Below are 17,540 nucleotides of genomic sequence, written 5' to 3'. Positions count from 1 at the left end.
CACTGCCGCTAGCTAACTGCTCAGCGCGGCAACCCCACAGCAGCAACAACAACAACACCACACAGGGCGCCCTCTGACCCCGGAAGGACACACCGTCGCAGCGAGAGGGCGTCACCCGTCACTATGGCAACATAAACAAAACATAACTGTACAAACAGAACCCCGAACAGCCCTGACCCGCTACAATATGCTGCTGAGAATATAGCCCAGAAGAAGCGTATAGTATAGCTTTTATTTTGGAAAGAGCCATTTCTCTGTAATAAACTCTCTTTTCCAAAGATGAGTGATTCCTCAATCAGATACAGGGCTTGCAAAATCGCTAGCCCGATTTTGCAACCCCAGTCGGGCTACCAAACTCTATCTCTGCCCTGCCCGTCGGGCTATTGTAGGAAGGAAAAATATATGTCAATGCTTTTGCATTCTTTCAGAAATGTAGCTGGGTAATTATGTCATTGGCATCGGTGAGCCACTGTCAATATGTGACATATTGAAATCGCGTTTGAATTTGCGCTTGTTTTTTTGCTTTCACTTTGCAATCGCACGAACTGTGTATAGAGAGCGACAGCACTGATTGGTGAGTGATGATAATTTGCGCACCAATTCCTCTGACATCGTCTTATCAATCGTTAGCTTACTATGCAAACATGACAAGTGAAATCTCCCGCAGCAAGCTTAAACATATGAGAGGTTGATCGCGCAGAGAATCGCTGACCGTTATGTGTGTGTGTGTGTGTGTGTGTGTGTGTGTGTGTAAAAACAGCAGGATATATATTTTAGTTCTGCTGAGCCAAATAAGACAGGTCAGGGTGAAGAAGTGACAGCCAAAGAAAAGCTTACCACAAAACGGAAAAGTTATGACAAATCAGACTATAAGGCAAAAAGAAAGTGCAGCTTTATGGTTTCATGGACAAAAGAATTTCTGTGGCTGCAATATGACGAGCTAAATAACCAGGGCTGCACATAAGTGGTCCGCAGGTGCGCATTCGCTGTCAAAAAAAAAAAACTCGCACAAGATATGAAGTTGCAACGCGTGTTTGCATACATAAGATTTTCTGGAGGAGGACAGACATTTGTTTAAAACTCTTAAAGATGTCGAAGAAGCTCCTTTAAGCAATTACTTTGGTGTTCCTCCACCTCCAAAGAAATGTCAGAAGGAGTCCGAACCACAAAAGAAGCGCGTATTCTCGGAAAAGTGGTTGCAGGAGGTGAGCTGGCTTCAAACAAATGATGAACGCACAGAGATGTGGTGCGGAATGTGCCGTGAAAATCCCACTTTAGCGGACAAAAACAGTGCTTTTTATATGGACGCAAACGCGCGTTGCAACTTCTTATCTGGTGCTTGTCTTTTATTTTGACAGCGAATGCGCACTTGCGGACCACTTATGTGCACCCGTGTAAATAACATAATGTTCTGCCGGGTGTGTTGTTGGTTTTCTCTCGATTTCTGGGTCGACAAGCGCCTTTGTTACTGGGACCAGTCATTTTAAGAAAGGCCCCCATTAGAACCCATGAGAAATGCAAGAAATGCATTATTGCTCAGTCTGCAATATCTTTCCCAGAACAAACACCAATTGCAAATAACATACTAAAAATAAACCTGAAAAATCTGTTTAGAACAGCGTACTATGTTGCAAAGAGTGAACTACCACTGGCAAAATTTAGTAGTCTTTGCAAACTTCAAAAAGCAAATGGCCTAGATCTTGGTCCCACTTGCCTCTTACCTGTGACTTCAGCGGAAATTTCAAATTCAGGATCTGACACAGACTGATTCATGTCCTACACAGTTCTTACAAGTTCATAGAAATTTCTGTTCAATTAGAACCAAGTATTTGAGTTGATGATTGTAATTTTTATACAATGTTGTAATTTGTTTTTCAACAATTTTTTGATTAATGTTTTGTTTCCTTTACAATATTATACTTTAATGTATAATATTGTAAAGGAAACAAAACATTAATCAAAAAATTGCTCTCTTTTTTATTCGGGCTACTTATATTTATTTTGGGCTACCAAAAACTGAAGAGTCCCTGCCCGAAGGGCTACCAGGGATTTTGAAATTTTGAGAGCCCTGAGATATATTTATTTTTTAAATTACTTTTTGTTTCAGCAACATTAAATTTAAAAACTGTACTTTTGAGTTAAAATATATATTTATAATTTTAATAAATGACAAATTAAAAAGGCATGAACAATTTTTTTTTTGTATCGAAAAAATATCGAACCGTGACACCAAAGTATCGAACCGAACCGTGAATTTTGTGTATTGTTGCACCCCTAGTATATACATATATAACTGTTGCCTTAAGGCACATTATTTTGTAAGGCAGAGCCTACAATGTTACATTAAAAAGACTCCAACAATCACACTATCCCCTTTGAGCCAGCAAAAGTGGGAAGGAAAAACTGCCTTTTAACAGGTTGTTCTTTTCCTCCTTGGTGGTCAGCAGCCCTGCTCTTGTTAGTATTTGTTTCACTGAGATGTGTTCCCACCTGTATATTGGCCCTCTGTGCATATACAGTGTTACTGTCTTTCATCTGTCTGCTTACCTCTCACTCCTCATGCTTCCTGTGCTCCTTTTGTGGTTTCCTGTTTTGTTTAACGTCTGGAATTCTGGGACTCTACAATCAGCCATTTACAAAAAAAAGCTCATATTCTGTTTGTTTTGCCGTCTCCTGTGTCTTGTATTTCTGTCCAAAATCTATACTTGCACGATATGCTCTGGTACCAGTTTATTAGTCACTAGCTAAAACTGTATAAATATAGCCCAACTGTTAATACAGGAGACCTGCAGTAAATCCTGCCTTGATGACGGGTATAATGTACTGCTTTTGCTGAAACTAGGGAGGTATTTATTGAACTTTATTGCCGTTTTGGAAGCTCCATACATGACAGTGCAGTTCAGCACCACGGACTAAAGACTCCAGAATGACCATAAAGTAAAATCCACACCTCTGTAAAACAGTTTAGACAAAAAATAAACATGCTAACTTTCACAAGGGAACGATTCATTACAGCTTTGGAGTGTTTTTGCTTTTTAAATTTTGAGGTGTACCTAATAAACTGGCCACTGAGTGCAGCTGTTTTAATGTTTAATGATCTTTAGAGCCTTTCTCTCTCTCGGTAGAATAAAACAACGTCTGTAATAAGCAAGTAATTTACTCAGTACTAACCTATCACAGGCTGCGTTTGTGTCCTCATTAACTCCAAACACTGACATCTGTCCTGTTCCCTTTCTTGTTGGCTCTCATTTCTTCAGCCTTAAAGTTTCATCTGTTTGTTATTTATTACAAACAAGCGTCTGTAACTGGCTGCTCCAAATGTGCTCCATCTCGTAAAGTAGTTTTGAAACCAGTAATTTGGAGATATGAATGGCATTTCAAATACAGAAGGAATGAAATTCTCTTGGAGTAGATGGTTGACGGCTAATTATACCATCCTTGGATACCAGGCTGTTTCGTTTGTAGCCTTCATACAGGCAGCTTAGTATTATTGTATCGTGGCATTCTGGTGCCAGAGAGAAAAACTAATTAGCCTGTGAAAGTGGCCTTTGTTATACGGCTTTGTGCTTGCTCCTCTGGGGCTTTTGGCTCATTTCTGCATTTGGCATTGAAATTGTTGAGAAACAAATGATTGTGAGACACGCGACGTGCTTTGGAATAAGAGGATTTGACCGAGGGTTGAGTTATCGGTGGCGATGGCGGGTCTGTGAGCTTTACAGTCTGGGGGTAGGGCTGTATGTGTGCATGTGAATGTATATATATGTATATGAAGTGAAATGATTTGTGGTCTGATGGTGCTGCCTGGTGTTTTTAATGGGCTTTTTAAAAAAAGTTTTTATAGGAGATGTGGTTCTAAATGCCTTTTTCTCTGCGACAGGTATGCCTTTGGTCGTCAGTCTGACTCCCGACAGGTAACCAGGTGTGTTGCTGCTCTCATGGCTTTGACAACCCTGCGAGTGTTCCCTGTCGCTGTGGTCACCATCCTGGCAGTGCTGGCGTCGTCTGCAGAGGAGCATGAGTGGCACTTTGATCCAGGTGGGATGTCATCTATACATGTGTAGAGCAGAAAACATCGTGTCCTCAGTTTGAATTTGTTTTTGTTTGTGTCCTACTTTGTCCCCCAAACTCAGACATGATTGCATTTTCAAACCTGTTACCCTCTTCCTCTCCTTGGGCACAGCAAACGCCTTCCCCGCTGCTCTGAAATTCTCCTCACATTCTCAGATCAGTCAGCCTCATTCTCCATCCACTATCAACAGGCTATCCTGTGTCCTCTCCCTGTCTGCCAGCCAGTTGTTTGAAACAGGAGAATAAGATAGCTAGGCAACCCCCCCCCCACCCCCCCCCCCCACCCCCCCACCGCAACCGGCAGCTTGTCAAGACCGCTAATGCACAAGCAGATCGTGAAAGTGTCAATCAAAATGTCGGAGAAGGGAATGCATGAGGAGTTAGTGAATGTGTGCCAGCCAGGTGTAACCAGAGGAGAGTGTCTGCAGGGCGGCCAAACTTTGGACCGGAGCAGCTGGTCTGTGAATAGGAGAAAATCTGTAACTGTCATTACTGTCTTAATTATACATTTAGTATTTGTTTAATTCATTAATTATTCTTGAAATGATCTCCCGGCTGCCAGCATGTGACATTTAAGCAATATTTAAGCTGATATAAAACAAAAAAACCCAGCAAACATTTGAGTAGATTTATGAGTTTTTGCATGAAGTTGCCTAAAGTGTACCCAAAGTACAACTGAAACAAGTAGTCGGAATTATTAAACATGATATTTGCATGGGCGTATCTTGATTAGCATTGCTCTGGATAGCAAAACATACTCTAGCTGTGCTGTTCTGTCCTGGACAGTCTTTTGGTGCCAGAAGATTTAAATCTGTGGTGGACCTGATTGGATGCAGGTAAACAGTCCACATAGTTTTTAGTTTTTTTTGTTAAGTATCTGTGTTCATAAGAAATCACCGGTGCAAGGGAAAGGAAATCTTGGCCCAGATATCTGCTGGCTTCACTGAAAGTAAAAATCAGGTGAGATGACTAGCCAATGAGTTCCCAGATTTTGTTTGTCCAATGCTTTAATTGCATGATTACCAGACACCTGAAAAACTGAGAATATCTCCAACATCCTGAAAAATTAAGAAATTGTAACAAACAACTTCAACTAAAACAGAGAAGGGTAAAGAGAGTAAAGTTTGTGGCAATTGCTTCGTTAAGTTTTTTGGTGCAGGCTTTGAAATAAAGTGCACATCTTACCGAAGGAGTACCAGAGACCCAAAATAGAATTGAACAGGTAATGGCTAACAGTAACACAGCCAGTGTGAGTCCTTGAAAGGCCTGATGGTGTTTTTGATAAACTGAATATTTGATTTTAGTCATTTGTGTCTGCATCTCCTGCACTGACTGCTTTTTAGCTTTCAAATCCCATTAGACAATGGCTTGTTTTTCCCATAGACTGTATATAAAGGATGGCCTGAATCACCAGGGCATTACTCGCTGATTTGTGATGTGTCGTTTAGAAGCTTTGGCTGGAGCCATCTTACTTTTGTGAAACCATACATCTCAAGGATGGACATATGCTTTATATGGTCAATTTACTCCTCGTGGGTGTGTAACTCACGAAACAAACACATTGTTTTATTTAAGAACAAAAGACATAAAACAAGCTATTAAGATCATCTGAAAGTATTCACTAACAGTCTTTTTTCATAATAATAATAATAATAATAATAATAATAATAATGGATTGCATTTATATAGCGCTTTTTCGGGACCCCTCAAAGCGCTTTACAATGAACAGAGGAGTCTCCGTCCCCTGTTGCCAATGTTTCTTCCATCTTTTATGTACATATTTTTATAAATATATCCTTTTCTTCTTGATCTTACGTTTTCTTGAGCTCTCGGTTGAAGTTTAGCTGCTGGTAGACGGCGATAGACCACGATCAGGGCAAACATTGTTCTCTGAAAGTAAAGATTCTTTTCCAAACAGTTTTCAAGAAAGACTTCTCTGATGGTCTCTGACACATAAGATTAAGCTCGTTCTGGTTGTGCTTCTCTTTTTATTATTTAACTGACAGAAAAAATTATATAGTAAAAACTGAAGAGGAGTGATTGGTATTGGAAAAAGGTTATTATTTACAGCTCTAATTAAAAAAATTGTTTTGGGAGGAGTAATCGCCTGTTAAATGACTGTTTGATTTATTACTTAATCATATCCGTGAATCTAGATAAATTAACAGGCTGTGTAGTGCAATAGAGACGCTCGCATTTTGTCTTGTTGAAATGATTAAATCAAGCTTGGCAGTGTGAGCAGCAAGGTTTGGTGCATGCGCTAAAATTTAATGTAAGATGACAGACAGAGAAAGTGAAGCCAGAGGACACAGCGGGGCAGAGACGAGAGAGCGAGAGGTGAAAAGACTGCAGATGGCGGGCTGTTGACTGGCGATGTGGTATAATGATGATGATGATGATGTAATGAAATGGGCACCTGTCCTCAGGGTGGGTGTGTGTGTGTGTGTGTGTGTGTGTGGGGCGTCCGTTGGGAGGTTTTAGGGTTTGTCATGCGGCCCGACATTCCTGTTCACTGAGTCAATGACAGAAACTGAGTTAGACGCCCACCCAACCCCCGCCTCTTTATGTCACCCTCAGCCAACCCTGCATATCGCTGTCAGTAACCCTTTCCACTTTATCACTGCCCAACACTCCCGCAGCCTCTCACCCCCTCACCTCGTCCTCAGATAGCGCCATCGTTGGGTAATCCCTGCCTGGGACCGCGCTATCTGGATCAGTTGATAATGCTGCCGCTGGAGCAGAGCCGGTGCAGATATCTGAGACCTGTCTGTGTTCATTCCATCGCCCTTAGTTTCTTTCTCGCTTTAGTTCTCTCTCTGCAAATGCCCAACAGAAACGGGATCACTGGAGCCCTAAGGAGGTGGCTTTGTGCGAGCTGGAGAGCTGCATGGAAAGACAAAAGGGACTGAAGAAATGGGAAAGGTGTATTCTCAGAGATGACAGGTCACAGTATTTCACAGCGGGTGGCCTCATAAGCTGTGAGCATAAACTTGGAGGTGCATACGGGTATTACTGGCAGTCCGTCTAATGAAGTCACTTGTGACTAGTGAGAGAGGTATTACCGGAATAAGTGACAGTGACATTACGCATTGCATGAACAGTACCAACGGACATTAAAGCAAATAAAAGCAAAGGTAGGAGCGTTACATTTTTCCCCTTCCACTCACTGTCTGTGTGAGTTATGAAGCATAAAGTCCGGAACTTTTCCCAGAAATGACATAACAACATTATGCTCCGTGACCAATGATGACCACTCATGCTCTAATGGAAATATTAAATTTCCCCTGGACATGTGCTCCACACGGAGGAGAATTTTTCTCATATCTTTATCCGGCCTCTGTCTTCCTCTCCTTCTCTGTCTCTATCTCCCTCAACCCTTCCCTTACAGCTCAGTGTCGTTACGCCCTGGGGATGGAGGATGGCACCATCCCAGATTCTGACATCACTGCCTCCAGCGCCTGGTCAGACTCCACAGAGGCCAAACATGGAAGGTGGGAAGTGTGTGTCTGTGTGTCTGTTGTACCTGGAGTTCAAAGGTTACTCTCAAATACCTAAGCACATTTCCACAAACACAAACTTTTGTCTAAAATCTGTAGTTCTTCTTCCGCTTATGCTACAGTCACAACAAAAGTGATCTTTTTGCCTTTTAAATGGTTACTCTGAAGATGGCCGCAGTCAGCTGAGAGAGCAATAAAACAGCAATAAGATGAACTCAATGTGCAGCTGAAGGTGATCAAATCTGTTGCAATCTACAGAGACAGAAATTCACAATACCTGTTTAGATTCAGTCGAGCCAGAACCTCAAAGAAAATGCAAAATGGGCATCAGTAACCAGTATACAACCAGTTGGCAACCAGTTGCACTGAGTAACAGTAAGAGACATATTGCAGATGAGTTTCTGACTTGGATTGATTACAGTGTGTTGAATATGTTTGCATTTATGAATTAGATGTAAGTTACTTTCAAACCTTTGCCAGTCTTTCTGATGTTCTGACTGCAATTGTTTGGAGACAGGTTGCCTCCCACCATGCAACCTGTGCAACTGCCTTGTGATTGAAAGCTGGTCGCCACAACCACCTGCAGTCACCAGACATCTACAGACTTTTCCAAGTTGCAAGCAGGTTGCCATCCCGTTTTTAAAGAAGAGTTTTTGAAGAGTTACGCTTGAATTCTGCTTCAGCAAGAAATCCACTTCATGACTTGATGATGTAACCGGAAACCCCTCTAACCCCACGTTGTAACCTCCAATGTCAGTCAGACTCAGTGAGGGCTGCATCGACCCAAGATGAGTTACGTTTCTCTAAAAAGGTGCATGCCGGGTTACGTGGAAAGTTATAATGCAGGGTTAAGAGCGGTTTCTGGTTACGACGGCTGAAAAACAGTTTTCAACAGCAGTGATGTCACCGTGCACCAACACACACGCCGTTGGGTTCACATCTGCATCAGAGCAACTAAGTGAAGGTTTCAGGGGATGATAAATTGCTTGCTTTTTGTCCAAGTGCTATACTCTGTTACTATTAGAAAGTAAAAAAATGGCAGATTTACAAGGTTTTTTAGGACGGCAGCAGCGACTCGACTTATTTTGGATGTGTGCTGTACAGTAATTAAATTCAGAAGTTCTTTTCCTATTATTCCTGGCTGTCACCGCTTTGATGTGGTGAGATAATACAGCTCAGACAGCAGACATCACCATGCAGTGAAAGTGTAACAGTGACAAAATGAATACAGACTTGATGTTCGCTGTGACGGATTACGTAACTCGAATAACTTCTCAGAGCGTGCGATTTGATTTTCACACTGTATTGAGATCAAAAAGAACAATTAGACGCCTGGAGAAGTAGGGAAAAATGCTAATGGATGGTTTGAGAGCAGAATGATTAGGGTTGATGTGAGGTGTAATGGATTGACGCACGCAAAACCACAGGTGTGGTGCTTCTAAAATTGGGTTGCTTTTTCTTTCCAAGCCAGCCACGGGAGAAAGCTTCTTATAAAGAAAACATAATCACCTCTTTGAATAGCAGCACCGACTGGGATCTCAGCTGGTTTCTACTTGATAGGACGGATTTAATAGCCTGGTAGCGCCCGTCTGAATTGCCACCCACATTTCTGATTTGTTCAGCGAATCGTATACAGAGTCTTTAAGTACAGCAAAATGGTAATTGGGCCCAATTATCAGGCTGCGTTATCATCTCTTTCAGGAGTCAAGATGTCACGCTGGCCACTTGTCATACTCTGTAAAAGAGCTGCTGTTGTATTTAAACTTGCTGAGCAAAATTGAAGCGATCTCTCTTCCACAGGAATGAGATATTCCAGTGCTCATGCCAGGCTGATGTGCTGTCTTATTTTCAGTCTGTTGGCACCGTGCTAAAGTAATTTTTAGCAGGTTTATTAGATTAAGGTGGAAGATGATAGTTTGTGTGTGTCTTCTTAAAACCTACTTGGTAATTAGATCACCACGGGCCCAGGTGGTAATTAGATCACCACCTTATCTGTCTGGCTGTAAGGTCTGCAACATGTTACCGCCACGTGTAATCTGTGGGATCGTGCATGTGTGTGTTTGGGTTCACTTGCCTCCATCAGCTTGCTGGGTTGGGTCTCTTGGCAGAGCGTCTAACCATGTGGAAATGATTATTAGTGCAGCCTCTTTTTAAGGCACATCAGGGAGATCCAAAAAGAGAGAAAACAGAGAGAGCAGCGGACATGAAGATTAAAATAAATAAATAAATAAAATAAGTGTGAGGTGGATCGCTGCAATGGCGTGCTGAAAGGTAGGGGGGAAATTAATCTGAAAGCAGGGTTTTTGAGGGAGGGTGGTGTGTGGAGGGAGAGATGCAGAGCTGGTAGGTGATTACTCTTGGCCAGTGGAATACCAGCTTATTGGTTGGAGTGAGAGAGGAAATGATGGAGGGAATGAGTGAGCTGTGAACAATGGGAGACGAATGAAGAGTTGGCTGGTATTTAGGGAGGAATCAAAAGACAGACACACAGTGAGACGGGAGAAAAATGAGTTACTTGGCAGAGCGCTGTTCTGTAATGTTATCCATGCTGGCTGGTGCACGCTAGCTCTCCCTCCTCATCCTCTCTCCATTAGAGGACACTTGGTGGAGCCCTAATGTGTTGATATCATCTTGTGGTTCCCAGCAGCATGATCTCACCCGCTGAGGGGAGAACGGGAGTGATTAAAGTCCAAGCATGGCTGTCAGTGCGACCGAGTTGATCCAGTGATTTGTTTTGGTGGTCTGAGCAGCAGCTTTCATTTTGAGAGAAGCCCCACGGTGGTCAGAGCGCGGTTGTGGCCTGGCGTCTGTTCCAAAGCTCCTCGGTACGAGTCGGAGTCGCACACAGCCAAATTTGTGGTCGTCGTGCGGCTGCTCCGCGGTGCTGCTATGAACTTTTCTTCTCAGGGTTAGGGTTTGGGCTGAGTGAAAACCTTTGGTGCGTGTGTGGTCGTGGCAGGCCTGCGAGCAAAGATTGGTCCTGACGCTCGACACCACACAGATCTTGTTGTGAGGTTTGAAGAATGTGGAGGAGCCGGTAATTTTCACTCTGCTCCTTTCATCTCGTTTCCTCTCTTCATGAGCCGCTTGTGTTCTCTGCTTTTTCCATGAGGTTGGTTAACTAAACTAAACGGAGTGCGCAAAAACATTTCAAGATAAAAACTAGACTTTTGAAAACTGAAACCACATTCTAGACAAATAAACAAACTCTAATGCAAAATACATAAATATATATGCATATAAAAACTATATATAAAAACTGAAACCAACATTTTTAAACACTGAAAGCAGGAAATTCACTCTGGACCCTAAAGTGAAATTAAAAACAGATTCAACATCAACTAAAAATCAATATACAGTAATAACAGGGCTCTGCAGGTTTTCTCAGTCTCTCTGTCTTTAGCCATTTCCAGTTTTTATGCATCTTTCTCTCTTTTTCAGAGAGTGTTGTCATATTTATATGTGAATGTTTGGCTGCTGTAAAATCCAATTTGTGCTGGTGGAGGACTGGACTGTTTGTGCTGAATTCTCACTTGTACCTCTGCACACTGCCGGCACTCGGGGATTTGATGCAGTCTGCCGGTAGTCATGTTTCTATCTGCGTGCGAGTGTTTGCGTGTGGGACTGGGATTTCGTGAGCTTACGATTTGTGTTTTCGCTTTAAACAACTTGCAGTTTGTTTTCCTTTACTGTTATCTGACATTATCATCTCTCTCTATCTCCGTCTCTTTCTCAGGTTGAGTACTGGAGAGGGGGACGGAGCGTGGTGTCCATTAGGATCCGTGTTCCCCAGCGGATCAGAGTACCTTCAGGTGGGATGCTCATCTTTTTCTGCTCTGATATGCAGGTGCACTTATTGCTCACTACGGCTGCTGGTTTGGTGAAAGGTATTGATTGATATTTAATGATTAACGAGGTCTGAGTGCATTTGTAACCGTTATAAAAGTCTGTTCAATAATTCAGACAGATTTTTACTTTGAGGTGGTTTTACAGAAGCTATAAGGTTTCGTTGGGCATAATAATAAAGTGCAAATATACTGTTTAAACATTTAGGAAAAAAATGTGGAGTCTGCGTTTTCTCCTTGTGCATGTGCGGTTTTTTTTCCGCTTCCAGGAACTCTGGTTTCCTCCCACAGCTACAAACATGAATGAATGTGAATGCGAAGGTTGCCTTTCTCTCTGTGTTAGTCCCTGTGATGGACTGGTGATCCGTCCAGGCCATACACAGCATCTCACCCATCACAGTTAGGATAGACTCCAAAGGTTAAGAAATCGGGTGGATGGATATTTGTTACAGTTGTGCAAAAAGTGCAACAAAGATAGGATTTTATTTTACCAGTCGTTGTGTTTGTTACATCTGGGCAGAAGCAGGGTCGCTGTTTTCCTTTTTCTTCTCCTAATGCATGCGTGTGTCACTCCCAGCTTTTAGTAGATACTGAAAGACAGATAAGATCTCTTTATGCTCTTCATGAGTTCTCCTTTCTATCTTTAAAAATCATTGAAATTGCAGTGGTGAAGAAGCTCTTAACTGTAATCCTACAAGAACACATATTTGTCAGTCTAGACCGCGCTAATCATCTTTTCTCTACATCAAGGTCATCGATATCCTCCCAAATCAGCTCTTTGCATTCTGAGCACACACTTTTTAGACTATCGTAAGCATATGAAAATAAGTCCTAAAATATATTGAAATTGAACAATATGAGTAAATGTAGGTGAGTTTGGAAGCATCCCAGTACTTTTAAATCTTGTTGGCATTTCCAGCTTTCTGAGTGACATACGTTATGATCATCTGTCATCTGTAGATTGACCTGCGCAGACTCCACTTCCTGGCTCTGGTCGGCACTCAAGGTCGCCACGCTGATGGGCACGGTCAGGAATTTGCACGCAGTTACCGGCTCCGCTATTCCCGAGATGGAGAGAAATGGATCACCTGGAAGGACCGCTGGGGCCAAGATGTAAGTGGGATTTTTCTCACGTCCTCGCCTTGATTACAAATGAACTGGATCCCTCTGTTTCTGTCACGCCTGGTAGACAAATGGAGCGAAATAACAGTTTGAATGTCATTAAATGAGCAAGTGGGGTGTCAACACAAGAAACATACTGCTGAGGGCGACTCCATTATTGATAGGATACGACTTAATATCCTGGGGCTGTTGAGTATAAATGAAGTGTTAATCACAGCTATCTGTATAATTCATTTGCATTTGATTTACTTATTATTCATTGTGAAGTTGAGCAGTTTGGAACTAAGCCAAGCTTCCGGCCTCTATTATTGCATCTGTTGAATATTTGATTTGGTGATACATGGTACTCTGTGTTTTGTACCACTCTTACATGGCAGCTTGGGAATTACAAACTCCGACAACAAAATGTTTAAGGAAGGTTACACTGTTTGGCTCTCACTTGCATTTACTATTCTGGACCTTATATTGACACACAACAAATATTGAGAAACTGCAAACCGAAGTAATTTTTTTTGCGTTAATGTGTTTCATCTAAAAACAGCCTGCGGCTCTAACCTCTCAAATCAATCATTCTTTGCACCTTTATGTATTAAAGAAAAAGTTCAGTCGGTTCATTTCAGCCCCTCTTGGATTAACAAATTCAGAAAATGCACTCTGAATAAAATCTGGGCGCCTTAAGGTGTGGATTTATTCAACCTTACAGTTATTAGCAGAGGCGAACAACATGCTGTGTGATTGAATATTTGAACTGCTCTCCCCTAGGTGGTGTCTGGTAATGAGAACACCTATGATGTTGTGCTGAAAGACCTCGGACCTCCCATTGTGGCTCGCATGGTGCGATTCTACCCCCTCGCCGACCGGGTTATGAGCGTTTGTCTTCGGGTGGAGCTCTATGGCTGCCTTTGGAACGGTGAGTGTGCATGAGCGTGGATTTGATGGACAACGTCCCCGATTTTACGAACACTCGTTTTGTCTGTGCTAGGCGATGCGTGCCCTCCAGTTTAGATAAAATATTTCATATGGTGAAGATGGCTTAGCTGGCTGTCGTCCCAGATTTGATCCTGTATCAGATGGTAATGATCACAAGTGTGTGGGTTGTTTTTTTTTCCATGCATTCCATACATCGAATTGAGGCATTCAAATTTACAGCCTTTGTGGGATTTGGCCAAATAAAAGAAGCCCCATATTGATGAATGGTGTTGGTCTCCATGTTTGCTGAAGCACAACACTGACTCACTGAGTATTTATGTCTCCTATCCTGCCCCACCCACCTCCCTCAGACGCTCACTGGGTTGTCAGTAAATCACAACTGCCACTGGCACTAAAAGACCAGTTCCCGGTCTGTGTCTTCAGGGACACCATCCCTCTGAAATATGCTTGAATGTGGCTTTCGGCTCTTTTCCCTTTTCGTTTTTCCTACGGGCTGGAGATTATGCAGAATCTACACAATGTAATGCTGCCTCTCTAAAGTCTGATATGGAATGAAATAAAAGGTCAAATTATACATATTTGACCTTTTATTTCATTCCATATCAGATTTTAGAGAGGCAGCACAATGTCACCCCATTATTATTCCTTAGCTTTAACTTTGGACCTGCTTGGCTCTCAAGCACTCGCACACCGGTACCTGCAAATACTCACATCTAAAGACACATGTTTATGTGCAATCAGGGTGTGCTGCACATATGTTATGTGAAGAATTGTGTTTATTTTGGGTAGCAAAGCACCGGGCTGGAGTCAGCGTTACTGACGTCACCTCTGTTCTCAGGGAGTGGGCTGATTAGGTGTACATTAGAGGCAAGGAGGCTCGAGTTCCGCTGGTGGATGGTGACTGGGCCAAGCAGGCCCGAGAAGCTGGCCTTTTAGTTTGTTTTACTGCTTGAAATCCAGCTGTAGCAGTTCTTCCCTGCAGCTGGGATTTCTGTTGGCTCTGTACATGTTGAACTACTCACAATGAAAACGGGAAAAAAAATGCTTGTTTCAAGGACCTCTCGACTAATATTTCTTCCCGTCTTGCCGTGTTTCAGATGGGTTGAAGGCTTACACAGCTCCAGTGGGTCATGTCATGCAGCTGCCCGGCATGTCTGTGTATCTCAACGACTCCACCTATGATGGGAGCACGGAACAAGGGTAAGACGTACATCTGCTCCGAGCATCTTTTCCATTTTCATTTTTATGCACAAGTATGCTGGATTTCCATAAACGCCTGGATTTCGCTTTAATGGAAATGTGCAGGCATGGCCTCGTTTATAAATCACGGCACTGCAGCGGCAAATGTGAAATATGATCATGACAACAATTCACACCACATTAGTGACACCCAGAAATGTGGGGTGAAGCGCTATCATGATGATATTTGTGACTTCATCAATGGAGTAACAAAAACTGTGCTTATCACATCTGCTAGCTCTGAAGCCAAATCCTCTCATGAGGTTTATCCAGTCGGCCTAATCGAAAGGGAATGACATTATTTTCTTTAGTTGTTCGGGGATTTGAGGCATGTTTCCTGGCCGTGAGGTTTTTGGTAGGGAGCCATGGAGGGGGGGAAATGGGGGTGGTGTCCACCCTTGCGTGGGCTGTGCGCTTAATGGGGCTGAAATGTTTTGTTAGCCAGTGATGTAGCACTTTTGATGTAATCCAGACGCTCCCGTAGCAAAACGCACGGGCGAGGGCTCATATGGTCGGCAGTGGGGGGAACTGTTTGGGGATCCAGTTCTGTTGCTTAGTGTTTGCTGTTTGCTGAGGTGTGTGTTTGTAGGGGGAAAACGAAGTGGGGTTAAGGTTTGTGTTTGAACTTGTGTTAGTGTGTGTGCATCCTCGTGCACACAGCTTTATTTCTGCTTTAAATGGTAAATGTACGGGTCCTTACAAAGCACTTTCTTTTCTTACTGAGCTCTAAAAGCCACACTCAGACACACAATTGGTGCTTTATTCTGTGCCATTATACACTTTTTCTCTCTCTCTTTCTTCTTTTAACCTCTGGTGCGCACAAAAGCCAATTTGGGGTTCAGTAGCAATGCAATAAGTGCCCGAGGACACTTCAACACTTTGCACTACCTCTTTAGCTACAGCTACCTGTTGCTTGTTTGTGTGCAGGATACAGTTTGGAGGGCTTGGTCAGCTGTGTGACGGTGTCCTGGGAGGAGACGACTTTACAAAGACTAAGGAGTTGAGGGTGTGGCCTGGGTATGACTACCTGGGCTGGAGCCGGGAATCCCTCGGGCAAGGCAGCGTGGATATTGAGTTCCACTTTGAGAAACCACGAGTCTTCCACCACATGCAGGTAGGCACTCGAAGTTGTGCTTGTGTGCAGTAGTGCGTGTATAAATCTGTGCAGGGCGTTGTTACCTCTGCAGATAGTGTAAATCAGAGATGCCGTTGCGGCTAAAAGCGATAGTCAATGGTCTGTGCCTTGGAGGAGATCCACCTTGTAAGAATGATCATCTTTAAAAATCGTCACTCATTTTATCGCAAACCAGTTTTTCATGTGTTGAGATAATCTCATATCAGGTCACATTTCAGTGCATTTCCTGTGTTTTTGTTTTGGGTGAATGGTTAAGAGGACATGGCAGGACTTTGTTCATGGAGATGTGAAACTGCCATAGTAAATGAAAGAAAGAGTCGGTAAATATCATTAAAATCTACATTTTTACAGTTTAAAATTGAACATAGACCTTGACTTATTAAAGAAAATGTGGCATAAATGGTTTCCATTTACTTCCTCCTGCTCTCCCCTGTTTATTCACACGTCCATGTATTAATATTAATTTAAGAAATACTCATTTATTTATGGATTTATTTCTGTATTGTTTTTTTCTTTGCGTGTATTCCCGCTGGTAGAAAACGAATAGCTTTGTTCTGGCTGGTGCAGTTACACTTTGAATAATCCCCCCTTTATAAGCAGAAATGCATAAAGAACGAACACAAAAATAAATACATTTTGGGGAATAAATATGAGGGAAAATACAAAGGAAAAATCATACATGTATAAACAGGGCAATCAGTACCAGGAGGGAAAGGAACACAGGAGCTTATTAAAACTGAGATTTCTCTCTATATATAACAGTTAAATTGATTGGTGCATTTAAGATCATATAAATGTATTTATGTAGTTGATATTTATTTTTTTGGCAGTTAAACCCTCCACAGTTTCCATCCAACAGGAGTCTCTTTGTCTGTGTGATACATTTCAAAGCACGGCTCAGTAAATGGGGCGTCTTTGATGCATATCATCCTTTTCAGCTTAAAATGAAGATCTTTTTTTCTAACTGTCTGCCAAAAAAACCCTCCAAAACTTAAGTTGAGAAAACCAGACAGCAGTCGAATCAAACTTTCTTTTTTATGGGCTACAGTCTGAACGTTCGAAGCACCTCGATGCGTCCAGCTTCTCGAAGGCACAAAAATGTTAACTTTTGTTAACTGCTCTGTGTCTGTCTTCCTGTCTTCCTGTGTTATGAACAGGCCATTGACTTGACAAAGAAGTATTTGTAATTAATACATTGTTTTGGTTGATTAATTATCTCATTAGCCCAAAACAATCATGTCCCATTTCTCCATCTGATGAAACTGCTTAGAAATTCCTTTGTCTCCAAGCAGCTCGGGCCCTAAAACGAACTCCATCAGCACCGTTATGTGTCTGTGTGTCTCTCTTTTTAAACAGCACTAAGTTCCTTTATCTGCAGCGTCAGGAAGCAACATTTTTACTGGAATAGCTCTGCAGCCATTTAATTAGTTTGAATGTGCCATTGTTTATGATGGGACAGTGCATCAGTGCTCGTCTCTCTGGGAGCCACCAAATTGCATCACAGTCTGTTTGTGCGTCTGTGCGGCTTTTGGGGTTAGTTTGTGGAGCAATGAGGGGGATAATGGTGTGAAGCAACCCAGTTTGAATTATAACTGTGTTGTCTTATTGGACGCGGACTGGAATGTCGGTTTGGGTGAGAAGCACCATATACATCTCTGTGGATTGAACAGCCTGCATGCCTTAAAAAGGGCACAAGTAATTACT

General features: G+C 42.4%; 1 protein-coding gene across 3 annotated transcripts in view; it reads left to right on the top strand.

Moving 5' to 3' along the window:
- The window catches only part of ddr1 (discoidin domain receptor tyrosine kinase 1), a 55,658-nt gene that overhangs the window by 20,390 nt on the left and 17,728 nt on the right, over nt 1–17,540 (top strand). For 2 of the 3 annotated variants that reach the window (XM_085366440.1, XM_085366441.1), the window contains exons 2-8: nt 3,878–4,035; nt 7,457–7,559; nt 11,302–11,377; nt 12,371–12,523; nt 13,295–13,442; nt 14,560–14,662; nt 15,629–15,815. In XM_085366440.1, the coding sequence (XP_085222566.1) occupies nt 3,936–4,035; nt 7,457–7,559; nt 11,302–11,377; nt 12,371–12,523; nt 13,295–13,442; nt 14,560–14,662; nt 15,629–15,815 (870 nt within the window). In that variant the 5' untranslated portion in view covers nt 3,878–3,935. Of the gene's footprint in view, nt 1–3,877; nt 4,036–7,211; nt 7,560–11,301; nt 11,378–12,370; nt 12,524–13,294; nt 13,443–14,559; nt 14,663–15,628; nt 15,816–17,540 lie in introns of those variants that run through there. The other variant, XM_085366439.1, reaches the window with a different exon arrangement.

This window comes from Diplotaxodon limnothrissa, linkage group LG11 (assembly GCF_057381915.1).
Source record: "Diplotaxodon limnothrissa isolate DT_005_m linkage group LG11, D_limnothrissa_male_GT1.1, whole genome shotgun sequence".
Classification (NCBI taxonomy): Eukaryota; Metazoa; Chordata; class Actinopteri; order Cichliformes; family Cichlidae; genus Diplotaxodon; species Diplotaxodon limnothrissa.
The sequence above is the reverse complement of the archived record's forward strand: the minus strand, read 5'-3'. Positions and strand labels throughout refer to the sequence as shown.